The 15,493-nt window shown below is 55.2% G+C and overlaps 1 protein-coding gene across 1 annotated transcript in view; it reads right to left on the bottom strand.

Moving 5' to 3' along the window:
• Positions 1–15,493, bottom strand: part of CSF1R (colony stimulating factor 1 receptor) — a 31,556-nt gene that overhangs the window by 1,623 nt on the left and 14,440 nt on the right. The window contains exons 7-19 of the mRNA XM_027545979.1: positions 13,552–13,667; positions 13,299–13,419; positions 13,036–13,223; positions 11,331–11,446; positions 5,817–5,943; positions 5,576–5,680; positions 5,030–5,140; positions 4,179–4,341; positions 2,179–2,270; positions 1,981–2,078; positions 1,233–1,355; positions 1,043–1,154; positions 338–437 (exon numbers count right to left, since the gene is read on the bottom strand). Of these exons, the coding sequence (XP_027401780.1) occupies positions 338–437; positions 1,043–1,154; positions 1,233–1,355; positions 1,981–2,078; positions 2,179–2,270; positions 4,179–4,341; positions 5,030–5,140; positions 5,576–5,680; positions 5,817–5,943; positions 11,331–11,446; positions 13,036–13,223; positions 13,299–13,419; positions 13,552–13,667 (1,572 nt within the window). The remainder of the gene's footprint in view (positions 1–337; positions 438–1,042; positions 1,155–1,232; positions 1,356–1,980; positions 2,079–2,178; positions 2,271–4,178; positions 4,342–5,029; positions 5,141–5,575; positions 5,681–5,816; positions 5,944–11,330; positions 11,447–13,035; positions 13,224–13,298; positions 13,420–13,551; positions 13,668–15,493) is intronic.

The following is a 15,493-nucleotide window of genomic DNA, read 5'->3' as shown; positions in this document are numbered from 1 at the left end:
CAGGAGGCGGTTAAGAGACTGCAGTGGCTAGTGGCTGTGTTGAGCAAGAGGCTGGCAGCCAGGACAGAAGAAAAGAGAAGAGCCTTCTTGGGCTCATAATCACAGAGTCCGAATTAAACATTCGTCATCTGTCTTGGGGCCAGCCCCTGTTAAGATCACTTTTTGAGAATGTCCTCCATGCTACCTGGAAAACGCTTGGAAACCCTAAACTTGCTAAAAGGGGTCCATGTTAGTCCACTCTGGGCGAGAGGAAACCTGGCCCTAGAACACTGGACTGGAAAGACGGGCCACACACCTTTCCATCCGCTTCCACCAAACCTTGGGGTACTTCGCTTACATGTTCTCTGGGGCAAACGCGGGCTGAGCCATTTGGTATCCATCCTTCACCAGCTTATAGAACTTGCTGTTCACCAGGATACCAGGGTAGGGGTTGAGCCCTGCAAAAGGTAAGATCACGGAAAAGATGATGCTCAGCGCCTGCTGTCCCCTACATCTTGGCGGGGCTGGGTGGCAGGTCCCAGCTGGACATGGTAATCGAACAGCAGCTCCCCTTAACAAGCGCTTACTACTGGCCAGGCGCTGCAAAAGGTGTCCTGCTTATTATAGACTTCTAGGATGTAGAAACCTTCGCCCAGGTTTCATTACACCGCAGAATTCCAGCACAGGCTTTGGTCGGTGGAGGACCACACCGACGGGCCGAGCCCAAGTGCTTGTCTTGGTGCCCCAGAGGTGGGCGCTGGGTCTTCAGGGATGTGCACGTTTCAGACGAGGGGAAACGGCATTCAAGGGAGGAGCAGCTGTCCAAGCAGACAGGTGAGGAAACAGCCTGGAGGGAGTGCTGTCGGGGTGGAGGGGCTCAGCCCACGTTGGGAGCCACGACACTTGGTTTTAAGATGCTTCCCCCACCCCTGCGCCCTCAGCAGCCCTTGCTCAGCGCTGACCTCCAAGCCTCCTGGGCCAGCATCCTCCAGGAGCTACAGGTGCCATGGGTCACCAGGCACCAGCCAGTCGCACGCTGAGCCCGACTGGGCCAGCAGCTCACCGAGTGAGAAGATCTCCCAGAGCAGGATGCCGTAGGACCACACGTCGCTCTGAACGGTGTAGACGCAGTCGAAGATGCTCTCTGGCGCCATCCACTTCACGGGCAGGCGAGCCTGGCACAGCAGGCCCCGGTCACCGTGGGCCCGGGTCACCACCCCTCCCCAGCCTAGCCCAGCCCTCCCAGCACTCACGTTGCCCTTAACGATGTAGTTGGAGTCATTCATGATGTCCCGAGCCAGACCAAAGTCCCCAATCTTGGCCACGTGGCCGCTGGTCAGCAGCACGTTTCTGGCCGCCACGTCCCGATGGATGCACTGGGAAGGCACTGAGGTCAGTCCTGGCCCCTCCCTGCTTGAGCCCAGGGTGCAGGGGCAGCAGCCTGGGCCCCAGAGGGCTTGGCGGATGAGGCAGTGGCCATCATTTTTGCTCCTGTACCCTGGCTCCAGTCCCTGCCTTCTACCATGACCCAAGTCAGAGAAAACACGTGGTCAGACAGGCAGTGTTGAGAACCTGCTGTGACTGGCCCTCTGGCTGAGAGCAGCAGGAGCCGCCTCAGAAGCTGGGTGGTCTGCTCGGGCCTAGAAACGGCGCTCTGGAGCTGCTAACAGGACAAGTGGCTGCCACCCTCAGGGCTGGCCCTCCCCTAAGTGTCTGTGCACACCGTAACCCTATCTTACCCTCATGCCATCCTACGATTGCATCTCTCTTTATAGGTGTAGAAATCTGGGCTCGGAGAGGTTCGGCAGTTGCTCAAAGCCACACAGCAAGTGGCAGAGCCAGCATTCAAGATCTAGACTCCCCAGTCTGTGCTGTGAGGAGCACGGCCCCCTTCACAAACTCCATTTTCGTTCCCGTGTCCTCACCCATCTAGCCTCACGGGTTCAGCTGCCCCCACCTCACTGGGTGACCACACAGAGGGACCCATTTTCTGAGACTTACATTCTTGGAAGCAAGAAAGGCCATGCCCTGGGCCACCTGGCTCGAGAAGTGGAGCAGGTCACGCAGCTCCAGCGGCCGCCCGTCCTCCTTGTCCAGGTCTGGGGCAGGGAGAGGCATTGGGATGGCCCCGCTGACCTCCCTGCCCTGCATTGACCCCAGTAACCCCTCCTCTTTCTCAGCCCCAGCACCTCCTCGCACCTTGTTCAGAGAATGAGTCATTTGACGACGAAGTGGACACAGGTCTCATCTCCACATAGGTGTCCACACCCTGGCTGGAGAAGCCGCTGTCCCTGCAGAGGAGAGGGGCCCATTATTTCTGCTGCCCAGCTCAGGCCTCGCCCAGCCACTCTGCAGAGAAGAAGGGCCCTGAGTCAACTTGGACTTCAGTTTCTGACCCACTCACTTGAGTGATCAGCGACCTCTGCGTGGCCGTCCAGTAAGGGAGCTTACATCCTGTTCCATCTTTGGCAGCTCTGCCTGTTAGAAGGTCCTCCACTGTTCCTGATGCTAGTCTGCCCCAGGCTGTTCCTCTTCCTGGTCCTTGCTCTGCCCTCAAGAAGTGTCTCCCTCTTCCCTGGAACACCCCAGCAAGGATTTGATCTTATGCCAGGGCCCCTTCTTTGAGTCCACTTGTTTGCACTGTGCCTCTCCCTTCTGGCTTCACCCTGAGAAGCTCCAAATACTCAGACCCCCTCAGACCAAAGACTGGAAACTAGGGACAAAACCTAGTCATTCCCGCTTACCAGTTTTCTCTAGGCAGTTCTGGTGTGCAGCCAGAGTGGAGGCCTGGTCTAGAGCTTCTTAAACTAATTCCCGTGCATGTGAATCACCTGGAGAATCTTACTTGAACGCAGATTCTGACTGCAAGGCTGGAGGGGCCTGAGATTGTACATTGCTAACAGCACTCAGAAGACTATGAGCGTGTGCTCTGGGTAGCTGCTAAGATTGAGAAGCACCTTCTAATGTTTCAACCAGATAGGAGCCTGGACCTCTCACCTCCTGCCCCTGCTGTGATGAGCACCATGATGATGTCCTTACTCTAGTGTTCCCAGAAAAATAATCCAGTGTTTTACTTATGGTCTGACCATCGAAAAACTATTCTCTCCCTTGGTCTAGAAACTATACTTCTATTAATGTAGCCTGGGATCCCATTAGCAGGATTGGTTCACATGCCACTTGCTCTTGAAATCGTGAAAATGGAAGCTAACACTTGACTTCTGTTTTCATTTCAAGTTGATCTGGCCTGAGTTCCCAGCCTGCTGAGGCCCAGCATGAGCCACCCTCTCCAAAGGGTGTCAGAACTCCGAAGAGGAAGCAGATCCTGCCAGCCCGCGTGCTCAAGGTCACTGGATAGAGTGACATGGTCTCCTTCCCCTTCTGGCTTCCCAGGCTGGGTAGCTGACAGTGGTAAAATAGGAGCTCAGTGTATACCCTTCTCCTGATCCTGCTGCAGCTCCCAGCAGCCTGGCCCAGAAGCCTCACAGGCCCTGAGTCCAAGGCTTGCAGGAGAGCAGCATGGCTTAGGTGAGCACTGGACAAGACGGCAGCAGCAGGGTCCAACCAGGCTCCGCCTCTGCCTCTGACTCGTGTGTGACACAAAACTGGCCACTTCCTCTCTGTGGTTCCCCATGTGGCTCTGTCCACTTGCCTCTGGGTGGCTTCCAGGAATCACAGCATTACAGAGCGAGAGAGCAGAGACTCAGAGGTTCAGCCTGGATGGCTTCTTGGGGAAACAGGCCCACGTGGACCAAGGACCTGGCCACAGCTTGCCGTGATAACCTTGTGTTGGATGATACCTTCTCATCCAACAAGGAACAGACTCTATCCCACGTCCCCATGGCTACTCAAAATTGGGATGGGCGCTATGGGAGAAATAGGGCCGTTATCCCCAAGACTTGTCCGTCTCTAGGGCCCTGAATGGATCTTATATGCACGATAAAATGATTAACACCTGACTCCACCAGACTGTGAGCTGCCTATCTCTGCCCGCTATCCTCCCGGAACATAGTAGGGGCTCAAATATTCCCTGGACGATAGGAATAAGTAGGAGACAAACTGAAGTGCCCACATAATATGGGTGGCTACTCCCCACAGCACGAGTGGGAAGGTGAAGACCACACAGCCACCCAACCCTGAGCTGACTTTGGGAATAGACACAGGGCCCCACCTCCCAGTCCTGGCCTTTGCCAGGATACTACCTGCGGATGTATTTCTTTTCCAAGTGGATGTTCTTGTAGCCGGTGCCTGCCTCGGGATCCTGGCCTGGACTCAGGCTGGGTCCCAGCATGGCCTCAGCCTTCCTTCGCAGAAAGTTGAGCAGGTCACCATAGCAACAGTACTCCGTGATGACCAGGACAGGGCCTAGAACACCCAAGAGAGTGGGGTCAGTGCACCCTTAACCCACCACCCCACCTGGACAAGAATGTGGGGAAAGGGCAATAAGAACCTGGGCTGTGACTCTGGAGCCCCAGGTTCTAATCCTGCTTGTCTATAAGCAGCCCTCCATGCTTTCTGGGCCTCAGTGACCACATCTGTCTAGAGCAGAGGGCCCTCCGAAAAACTAGCTGAAGAATTCTTTCTTCAAAGGAAAACTAAGGCAGTTCCATGTAAGTCAAAGCTGCTATGGGAGAAGAGAATGGGGTGGGCTGAATCCCAACTGATCCTAGGACACTTCTATGGGCCCTGCAGTGAGTGCCCAGTCTCTTTGAGTGGGGGCTTAAAGTTAGATTTGAAGGGCCTCACTCCAGACCCACAGCATCAGACTCCCTGGAGTAGGGCCTGGAGATCTGCTTTCTTTGCTCCTTTTCCAGGTGACTCTGATGTCCACACATGTCTGAGAGCCACTGGTCAGGGCTCTCAGAACCGCCTGTCATCCACGAGCAGCTTCTGACTAGTCCAGGCGTCTGGCCTAGGAATTCAAGGGGTGCCCAGACAGGGATCCTACCTTCACTTTGTGGGGATGGGAAAGGGAAGATGGATGGTGTGAGGCCGCCCTGGGGCCCTCAGACACCCAAGATTGTGGCCCCGCATGCCTGCCAGGGCCCCTCACCTCCGTGGGTACAGGCTCCCAAGAGGTTGACTATGTTCTCGTGCTGGCCCAGGTGGCTCATGATCTTCAGCTCTGACATGAGGGCTTCCTTCTCGTCAGCATGCGCCGTGGCTGGGAGGTGGGGCCACAGAGAAAGGGCAGGACATGGAGGGCCACACACAGGAGACACAGGAGCAAAGCAGGGGGCACCCAGAGCGCCCAAGGTAATCAGACACCGAAAGAGGCAGAATAAATGACATGAGAGTTGTGGGGGGAGAGAGGAGAGGTGGCCTGTCACTGAACTGGTTTGGGCCAAGCTGGGGCCAAGCCAGAGCCCAGGGAGGCCTCTTATCCCAGCCCCTTTGGGGTTCAGTCAGAAGCCCTTCCACACCCAGGAGTAAAAGGAAGCCTGGAGCTCACAAAGGAAACAGAGCAGCTTCACCTGCGATCCCAGGCTCTGACAGGCCGAAAATGTGGGCGATGCCACATGACCACAGGACAGACCATCCCGGTGGTGTCCACCACCTCCTACCTGCTCCCCCATCCCCCAGCCCCTCCTGCACTCACACTTCAGCATCTTCACAGCCACCTTCAGGACAGCATCTTCCTTGCCCAGACCAAAAGCCGTGGCCTCTACCACCTTCCCGAAGGCGCCGGCTCCAAGGGTCTTACCTGCCACACACACACACACAGCCTTCTCAGGTCCTGGGGTGCCAGAAGGGCCTCTCTCTAAGGGCCCACAGGCTCCCTGCCACCCATGCTGGCCCTGTGACAGGAGGGCGTGGTGGGTGCAGAGACCCCAGCTCACCAAACTGCAGGTTGTTCCGGGGGAACTCCCACTTCTCATTGTAGGGCAGCTGGGTGGGGTCGATGAAGGTGTAGCTGTTGCCTTCATAGCTCTCGATGATCTTCCAGCGCACCTCGTACTTGGGCTTCTGTTGGGGGGTGGGGAGGGGAAGGGGAGGAAGGGTCAGCTGGGCCTGCCAGGTGGGTCTGGGACATCATCCCGACCCAGGAGGACAGGGGCTGGGCAGTCCCACCGCACAGCGCACGGAGGTGGTGAGAGGGGCCGGGTCACCCCGTGCCTATGGCACCGAGAGCCCAGTCCCTGTCTGGCTTGGCCTTACAAAGGGACCATCCATTCTTCAAGCCTCAGTTTCCCTAATTGTATATTGAAAGATTTAGGACCACGTCTGAGGGTCTTGACAGCTCTGATAATGGTAATTCCTGAGCTAGGAGGGAGGGTGAAACTATAGGTCCATTCACACACCCACCCTCCCATCCAAGTATCAGCTAGTTTATTTTCACCGGTGCTGAGATACCAAGTATAACAAGATTCAGCACGTCAACCATTCCTCAGTACACTGCTCGGTGGTGGTACGTACACCCACACTGTTGTGCAACAGATCTCCAGAACGCTTTCCATCTTGAAAAACTGAAACTGTGCTCACTAAACAACAGCTCCCCATTCCCACCTCCCACTTATCTCGTGCATCTGACCGCCCCAGGTACCTGATTTAATTGGAATCATGCAGAATCTGTCCCTTTGTGACTGTCTGGTCTCACTCAGCATGATGTCTTCAAGGCTCACCTATGTGGTTGCCTCTATGGACATTTCCTCCCCTTTTGAGGCTGAGTATTGCTCCCATCTAAATACTTCACCGAGCACCTATTCGTTTCAGGCATCACTGATTCAGAGTTGAACAAAACAGAGTTCCTGTCCCCTGGAGTTTGCATTCTAGTGGCTAAGACAGGCATTCCACTCAAATACATACATACATAGGACTGCAAATACAAAATGTAGAAAAAAATAGATTTTCAGATGGCTCAATGGAGACAATAAAGCAGGGCAAGAGGACAGAAGGAGCTGGGGACATCGGAAGACAAGTCAGGGAGGGCCCCCGGGGAGGTGAGAGGGTGCTGGCCAGGGGACCAGCGGGGGAACAGAGGTGTGGAGGTGCTAAAGGTCCTGGAGAGGCTGAGGGGCTGGAGGTGCCATGTGGCTGGAGGCGAGCAGGCACAGTTCTGAAGGCAGGAGAGTCTTGAGGGCTGCCAGTCACTGAGTGAATTCTCTCAGTGCCAGGAGAAACCTCCTAGGCTTGATGCAGGTAAGTGATGCATCGGACTTTACAAAGTTAAAGGACAGACGGAGAGAGACCCCGCGCACACAACAGTGAGCAGCTGGCGCACCCAGACTCTCCATGCTGCTCCAACCAGCCGGCTAGCGGCAGAGCCTGCCCTACGGGGGAGTGGCTGCCGCTCTCGTTCCTGCCCAGGGTGGCAGCTGCATGGGGGCATGATGCCAGGGGGTGCCCACGAGAAGTGCTGATGGAAGACAGAGTTTAGGTGGAAAGTGGAAGCTGGGGTGGGGCGTTGGAGAACACCGAGGCCTCGGGTCAGCAGTCCAACTCTCTTTCCGGTCACTCGTGGGGCATGGAGGCCAGCTGGGCTGTGTTTTTTAGCAGCTGGGCTCCTCCATGGGGCACCCTCCTCAAGGTGGGGGGAGCTCAAGTGGGTGCTGGGAGGAGGGTGGCCTGTGATTGAAGTCTCCTAGGTAGCCATCAGGAAGAACGTCCAGATGGTAGTTTGGAGGGAGAGATTGTAGTTAGACATAAGGAAGAACTTCCAGGTTCTGATTCAGAACAAGAGACTACAGGTAAATGTCAGGACAGCCATGGTAGAGTTATAGCAGATAGCCTGAAATGGGACAGGAAGATTTCCTGAGTGTCAGAGGATTCAAACCCTGCCTGTGGCTGCCTTTCCAACTCAAAAGACAGAGACAGCACCAGGAAGTATTCCTTTTCCTCTCCTGGCCACTTCTATCTCCAGGAGCCACTGCGGTGAAGGCTATCTTTTCCTCCTTGCCACTTCTCCTTCCTCTGGCCCTGCAGCTGGGCCTGAGTCAGCCGGGCAGGGGAGAGTGGGGAAGGGGAGGGAGATCAAGGCAAGCGAGGTTGTCTGGCTGGGACTTCAGCCTCTGAATCCCAGACCTGATCGCTGGAGGAAGACACCACTCTCTCCCGCCTGTCTCAGACGCCCCCACCCCTCTTCTCGGAAGGCGGCCTCCCGTTCTGCCCAGCCTCTGCCGCGCCTGCACATGGCTCCTCCTATGGAGCTCCTGGGAGCTCCTGCCCAGACGGGCCTCTCCTTTGGGTGACCTCGGAATAGAATGCTGTCAGTGCGTGCCTGCAGAGCACTTCCTGTGAGTGGGCGCTGGGCTCTACACTCAACATGCGTCATCTCACTTATTCCTTGTAACGGGCCCGGCCACTTCCCCTTGCTGACCGAGGTGGGCATGGAATCATCAAAGTCCCCATGCGGGACTGCTGTCTGGGTGGGAGGATGCTTTCTGTCTTGGGAAGGGGAAGATCTGAACAGTTCTCACCAGAAATCTTAGGGACCCTCCTGTGCATCCCCTTTATGGCCCCCATTCCCGAGAATTCTAGCCTCTCCACTGCCCCTCCCACCATCCCCCTTGCTCCTCCCTGTCACTGTCAGACATCCTTTCTTCCGCACGTCCCTCCTGCTTCTAGCCTCTAGCCTGCTGACTCCTGCCCTTTTCTCTTCCCCCTCAGCCCCCCTTGTGGTCTTTCTGGGGGCCAGAAAGGTGATGACTCAGCCCTGGGACAGAAGTAACCCTTCCCCCAATTGGGGCCACCCTCCCCTCAGGCCTGTGTAGTGAGGACAAGCCAGGCTGGCTCCCCAGGGAAGGGGCGAGGCTCAGAACCCCAAGGGGCAAAGCAAAGGACACTTGGACGGTAAGCCCTGGGGCATGGCCATCACGTTAGGGTATGGCCATCTTGACCCCAGGGATGCCCTCCTTCTCTTGTTCTTGGGTGGGCTCAGGGGCCAGTTCAATTTCCTAAATGGGATAAGAGGTGCCTGCAAGTACACATTCCAAAAATGGTCCCTTGAAAAGAAGGTAGAGCGTCCCCAAACAACAACTGACCAAGGGGCCTGGGCAGTCCAAGGCAGAAAGGGCTGAAGGGGGAACTGGACACTTCTCTGGAATCTCTGCAGGGCTGGGGAGGCAGCTCAGTGGAGTGCAGGGAGGCAGCTTTCAGCTCCATATAAGGAAGAACTTTGCAACAGAGCTGCTCAGAGAAGGAACGGGAGGCCACGAGAGTGACTGAAGTCCTGTCCCCCTGGAGGTGGGCGAGCAGTGCCCGACAACCACTTTGGGCGTGTAGTCAAGGAGATGCCCAACCTCAGACAGCCCTCCAATCCCAAAATGTGTGAGCAAACTTAGCTTCCCCAGCCAACTTCCTCCTGGGCCCAGCATGTTCATCGTCCATTCTGAGCGCTGTCCAAGCCCAGGATCTTGCTGAGTGTCCCATAGCCTGCAGTCTGCCAGTCAAAAGGTCTCATGGCCAGTGTCAGAGGTGGACCTAGATCCCTGAAGACTTGACCTGGGGCCCCAGATTCTGGAGGCTGCGCTCAGAGCTGCGCCCTCAGGCTGGGTGCTGATATGCACCGAGCACCCTGTGTGCCTCTGGGCACCCCCGACACAGCATCCGCCTGTCTACTCCAAGTCCTCTGCTTACACTAAAACTCCCAAGGCAGGTGCGGGGAAGAAAAGGCAGCAAGGAGCTCACAGGTGCACTATTCATTTGTAACTCACTTCATTCTGTTGTTCACATCTCCTGAACCTTCAGGATGGGGTCCATACCTCCAATGTGCCTCCACCTGCAGCCTCTTCCAGGCATCAGTATTTCCGGTGCTCCCCGTGGTCTTCCCCACTCTTTGTGCACACTGCCCTCTCCCCAGAGACACCCTTGCCCTGAATCTCCTCTTCCCCTGGCTGCCTGCCCCATGCTCCATGGCCAGTCTCACCCACGCCATGCTGCCTCCTCCAAGCAGACTCCTTTCCCTGCCAGCCAGAAACCATCCCTTCACTTCTGGCCTGCCGCAGCCTTCTAGCCTGGCCCTGTCAGTGCCCAACCACACCGGAAATGGTCTTTCATATAGACAGGCAATGCAGCTAAATGGTGGAGACCGTGGGCTCTGGGGTGGGAAGCAATTAGGATTCTTGAGCAGGTCCTTCAACCTTGCTAAGCCCATTTCCTTATTGTAGAATGCTGACTGCTCTAGTCCCTGCCTCCAGATTGTCATGAGGGTAAAATAAGATGACTTCATGTTTTGCAAAATGGTTTAGAAAATGACTGTTTCAAAACCAACCTCTGCCACTGGCCAGCTGTAGACTAGGGCATCTGTCTCAACCTCTTGGAACCTTAGCTTCCAACTCTGTAAAATGGGGTTAGTGATACTACCCACATGCCATGGTTGCTGAGGGCGGTAAATGAGAGGATACAGGTAACACATGTCATAAAAATGCCCCTAAAATCACTGCTCAATCACCGATTGAGCACTCAAAAGTGACAGGCAGGGTACTAAACATCAAAGTGCAATTAACAGCAGACTTGATTCGTAATAATATTAAATAATGAAGAGGAGGGGCTTCCCAGGTGGTGCTAGTGGTAAAGAACTTGCCTGCCACTGGAGGAGACATAAGAGACCTGGGTCAGATCCCTAGGTGGGGAAGATCCCCTGGAGGAGGGCATGGCAACCCACTCCAGTCTTCTTGCCTGGAGAATCCCATGGACAGAGGAGCCTGGCGGGCTACAGTCCATAGGGTCGCAGAGTCAGATACAACTGAAGCAACTTAGCATGCACAGTGAAAATGATGGGGACTTCCTTGCAGTCCAGTGGATAAGAATCCACCTTCCAATGCAGGGGATGTGGGTTCGATCCCTAGATGGGGAACTAAGATCCCACACGCCACGGAGCAACTAAGTGGGCATATGAAAGTGTGAATAAGCCCATGCACCTCAACTAGAGAAGCCTATGGGTATCCAAAGAGCTGGTGTGCCACAGCTAAGACCTGAAACAGCCAAATAAATATTTTTAAAAAATAATGAAGAGGATGATGATGATCAGGCCTTCCCTCCACTAGCTCACCTGCCACCTGACAGAGACACAGGCCTGGCCCCTAGGGCCCCTCTTGTGCCCCTGGAAGCCCCAGCTGGGAGAGGATCCCACCTTCACCCTCCCCGACTCCCCACGGCTCTCCTGGCAGCATCTTTCCTCTGTAATCCACGCCCTCACTTTCATGGTAGCAGCCATTTCCTGCACGAGACAGCGAAGCCTACGAGAGCAGAACCCCAGCGGCTTGAGTCTTGACTCACAGCCACTCACACTGACATACAGCAGGTGCCCACTGGAGAGCTCTCGTCGTGAATGGCCAGCCGCCGGGTGAGCGGTTGTGCCGGGTGGACCCTCGCGGCCCGGTGGTGCTGCCCCGCCCCGCCCCGCCCCGGCTCACCTGCTTGTACTTGTAGAAGAGCAGCAGCAGCAGCAGCAGCAGCAAGGCCATGATGGACATGCAGGCCACCAGCACCGGTGTGAAGAGGGGCTCATCGCGGGGCTGCATGGAGGCTCCTGCACGGAGGGGCGGACAGGGCCGTGAGCTGGTCCAAGGGGCCTTTGAGACCCCGGGCCCCACTGGAACAGGCCTGTGGCCTGGAACACGGGAGGTGCCCCCGAAATTCTTGTTGATTGAACAAAGTATCCTCTCAGTAGGAAGCCTGCAGACCCTCCCCTAGCCAGGGGCAGAGAGGACCCCCCTCCAGCCCTGCTCATGCCCAGCTCTAAACCCTGCCCAGACTCACAGCCTCTGCAGCCAGGGGAGCCCCTCAGATCACGCAACCCACCCCCTGCCTGTGTAAGAAGCCTCTGGGGCTCAGCCACGACTTGAACCCTCCCCCAATGTGGAGGCTCATTACCTACACCTCTGGCCAGCTTGGACAGAGAGACCTTCTGGACTGAAATCTGCCTCCCCAGGAGGTCCCTGTAGCATCCCCGAGTGCCCTCTGGGACCACACAGCCCTCCGAGAGTCTGAAAGTCAGGCTCATGGACCCAGGTCTCCTCTTCCCACATCAGTAGCCCCAGTTCCCTTGATGCGTTGGGAAGGACCTAATTTCCACCCCCTGGCCAGATCAGCAGCATGAACCTGAGACTCAGCCTCACTTCTACCTCTTATGAGGTGTGAGAGCAAGCCTGTGACTTCTCCCAAAGCCTCAGGTTCATCACGCCCCAAGAGGGAAGGCAGGCTGCACTAAAGCAACTTCCTGGGGTTGGGTGAGTGTACTGAAATAGTGTCTGCAAGGGGCTTGGCACGATGCCTGGCACAGTGTAAGCCTTCAGCAACATGTTGGCTTTCTTCTTTGTAATATAGGACCACCAGCTTGGGACACAGCCGCCAGGGCAGTGCATGTGGAACTGGGACTCCAAGGCTAGGGCACCAGGAGCCCCTTGGAGCCAGGCGGAGGCCCCATTCTGTCCTCTCTGGGCCTGGCACACAGTGGGTGCCGAACCTGCTTTTCAGAGGACCGAGGGTGCTGTGGCCCTGTACAGTCTTGGGCCTCTCAGAATCAGACAACTCACCCACATGCAGCCTTTGTGCAATGCAGAGAGGGATGAGCCTTCCTCCAGACAATGCTGCAGTGGCAGTTGCCCCCCACGCCCACCGCACAGTGCCCCGGGTGGAAAGGACTGTCTCTGATGGAAGGGAGTCTGGGAAGGATGGGAAAGGCCGGAGTGGCTGGCCCTCGGTTGGGGGCAGGGCCTGTGTTCATTAGTCGCCTGTCCCTGTCACTCTAAGCCCGGGGGAGGCCCTGCTCCCCTGTGAGTCTCAAATGCACACTTGTGAACTAATGAGTCAGCTCAAGCGCAGGAATAAGGGCAGAGGGGCCAGATTAGGCTGCTGCTGCTTCAGGCTGCTTTCTGTCTAGATCTCTGCTTCCCCTCTGCCCTTCTCCCCCTACTACTTCCAGCCCTCTGGGTTCTAGACTGCCCATCTTGCTGCCTTTGGTCACAAGGGGCCTAGAGTCACACATGGAGAGCTAGACTCGGTATGGCTGGGATCCGCTCGGCACTGAAACTCTGGCCCTTGGCTCCCAGGAGTGGCTGGGGATAGTTCCCTGGGCGCCCCTCCTGTCGCAGCCTGGAGCAGGGGTCCAAGGCTCACCTACGGAGATGGGCCCCAAAGCCCCGGAGGTGTTCCCCATGCTGTTCTGGGCCCTGCACTCGTACGTCCTGTTGTGTTCCAAGGTCCCAGGGGTCAGCAGGCTCTGGACGGTCACTTTGTGGAAGGGCTCCTGGCGCAGGACATCAGGGTTCGGCTCCTCCAGGACCAGCACGTGGGTCTTATCACATCTGGGAAGCACAGAATGTGGCCAGAGCTTTGGGGTGCCCAGCCCCTGAGCCCAGGTGAGGAGGGAAGTCACTTACCTGTTGGTGTGGCTGCTGCACTGCACCCACGTCACATTGGGCTGGGGGTACCCGGAGGCTTCACAGAGCAGGGCTTTAGAGCCACTGGAGAGGGTCCACATGACTTCTACTTCCGGGGGGTCTGAGGTAGAGAGGGTCTGAGTCTCCTCGCCTGACCGCCCACCCTGAGCCTTCTCTGCCCCAGCCCAACCTCCCCCAGCTCGTCTATCTCAGCCGCGCCAGGGACCCTGGGTCCCCAAGCCCTTCTACTCACATAGGAGGGTGAGTTCAAAGGTCAGGGTGTCCTCGCCTCTGGCATTTCTAGCCTGGAAGGAGTAGAGGCCGGCCTCGGAGGGCTTCAGGCGAGGCAGGGTGAGCTTGGAGGTGTATCTGTGTGGGAGGAGCAGGCCGTCTGGGGTGAGGACAGAGGGTTCCGAAAACCACCTTAGAGGGGGTGGTTTTATTTTTGGTCGGGGGTCTGGGGCACGAAGGCCTTGGCTGAGCCAGGTACCCAGCCTGGGTCCACTGAGACATGGAAAAACCACCAACCCGATTTCCTGAATTGCCTCTCTCATCCGCAAAGCACTTTGGTTCTGAGCTTTAGTGGAGGCAGTGTCTATACAGTGCCAGTGCGGGGAGAAGCCTCACAAGCCTCACTGAATGGATCTACTTTCACCACCATCACTGGGCTAAACAGTCCTCACTGAAAACACCAGTACCTGGTCAGCTTCTATCCCCAAAGCGCCAGCCCTGCCAGGAGGGGCTTTGAGAGGGAAGGGAGGCAGGATGCAGCCAGGGGGCTCCAGTCCTAGGATTGCCATTTCCCAGCTGTGTGACCTTACGCAAGGATACTTAACTTTCTGTCCCTTTGCTTGTTTTTCTGTGAGCGTGAGGGATCTGTATTCAGAGAGCCTAACTCATTGCAGACACTTGCCCCTTCATTGGAAAATACCTGCAGCCATTACTAGACTAAAACCCATGGTATTTACTCAGCCAGTTCATTGGTATATAGAACCCCTCTACATGTGTCAATTCTTGAGATAACTAATACCTGCTTCTTAAACTGAAAGAATTTAACTTTTTGCATGAGTCCAAATCACCATGATGAACACACCTATCACACGGGCTCAGTTTGGTGCCCTGTGCTGAAAGGCCCCAGATTACCGAGTTCAAGGGCACCTCTCTGGTTCTTTTCCACAGGGTCCCTATTGCTTACAGACCCCTGAAACATATCCATGGATCAGCCCCCTTCCTGGTGTCTGCAGACTCCAGTTCAGAACTTCTCTTTTAGATGAGAGGAAGCTAGAAATCCTGGCTGGAAAGGACAAGAAAGGAACTAGAAGAAGAAGAAGATGAGGACAAAGGAACATCTTTGTTGATTCTGTTGATCAACAAACAAGAATCCAGGAATCAAAGAGGTTTGGGCTTCCAGAGCTAGAAAGAGAACTCCAGAGAGTTTGGGAGTTGGAAGATGTCTGGGGATTATCTACCATAGAGATGGCAAAAGATCTCCTCTTATGAGCCAATTATGATGGAAATGTAGCCTCAAGACTATATTGAGAAGGACTCTGAGGCTGTATTTAGACATCACACGAAATGGTTCTTAACTGAATTAGGGCTGTTCATCACAGTTGTGGGAGAAGATGTGATTTCATGTGATCCACATTTCTGCTGTCTTTAATGGACCTGTACTCTCTCATTCAAATGGTAGAGGAATAGATAAAGAAGATGTGGTATGTATATACAATGGAATATTACTTAGCCATAAAAGGGAATGAAGTTGGGTAATTTTTAGAGATGTGGCTGGACCTAGAGACCATCATAGAGAGTGAAGTTAGTCAGAAAGAGAAAAATAAGGATCGTATATTAACACATACATGTTATATCTGAAAAAATTGGTATAGATGATCTTATTTATAAAGCAGAAATAGAGACATAGAGAACAAACGTGGATATCAATGGGGGAAAAGGGAGATGGGATGAAAGGGGAGATTGGGATTGACATATATACATTATTGATACTATGTATAAAATAGGTAATTAATGAGAGCTACTGTATAGCACAGGGAACTCTACTCAATGCTCTGTGGTCATGACCTGTATGGGAAAGAAGTCCAAAAAAGAGGGGATATGTGTATACGTACAGATGATTCGCTTTGCTGCGTGTAGAAACTAACACAGCACTGTGAAGCAGCTATGGAGGGAGTGTGCCCACA

Source organism: Bos indicus x Bos taurus, chromosome 7, assembly GCF_003369695.1.
Source record: "Bos indicus x Bos taurus breed Angus x Brahman F1 hybrid chromosome 7, Bos_hybrid_MaternalHap_v2.0, whole genome shotgun sequence".
Lineage (NCBI taxonomy): Eukaryota > Metazoa > Chordata > Mammalia > Artiodactyla > Bovidae > Bos > Bos indicus x Bos taurus.
Note: the sequence above shows the minus strand (reverse complement) of the source record. Positions and strands in the feature narration are given on the sequence as shown.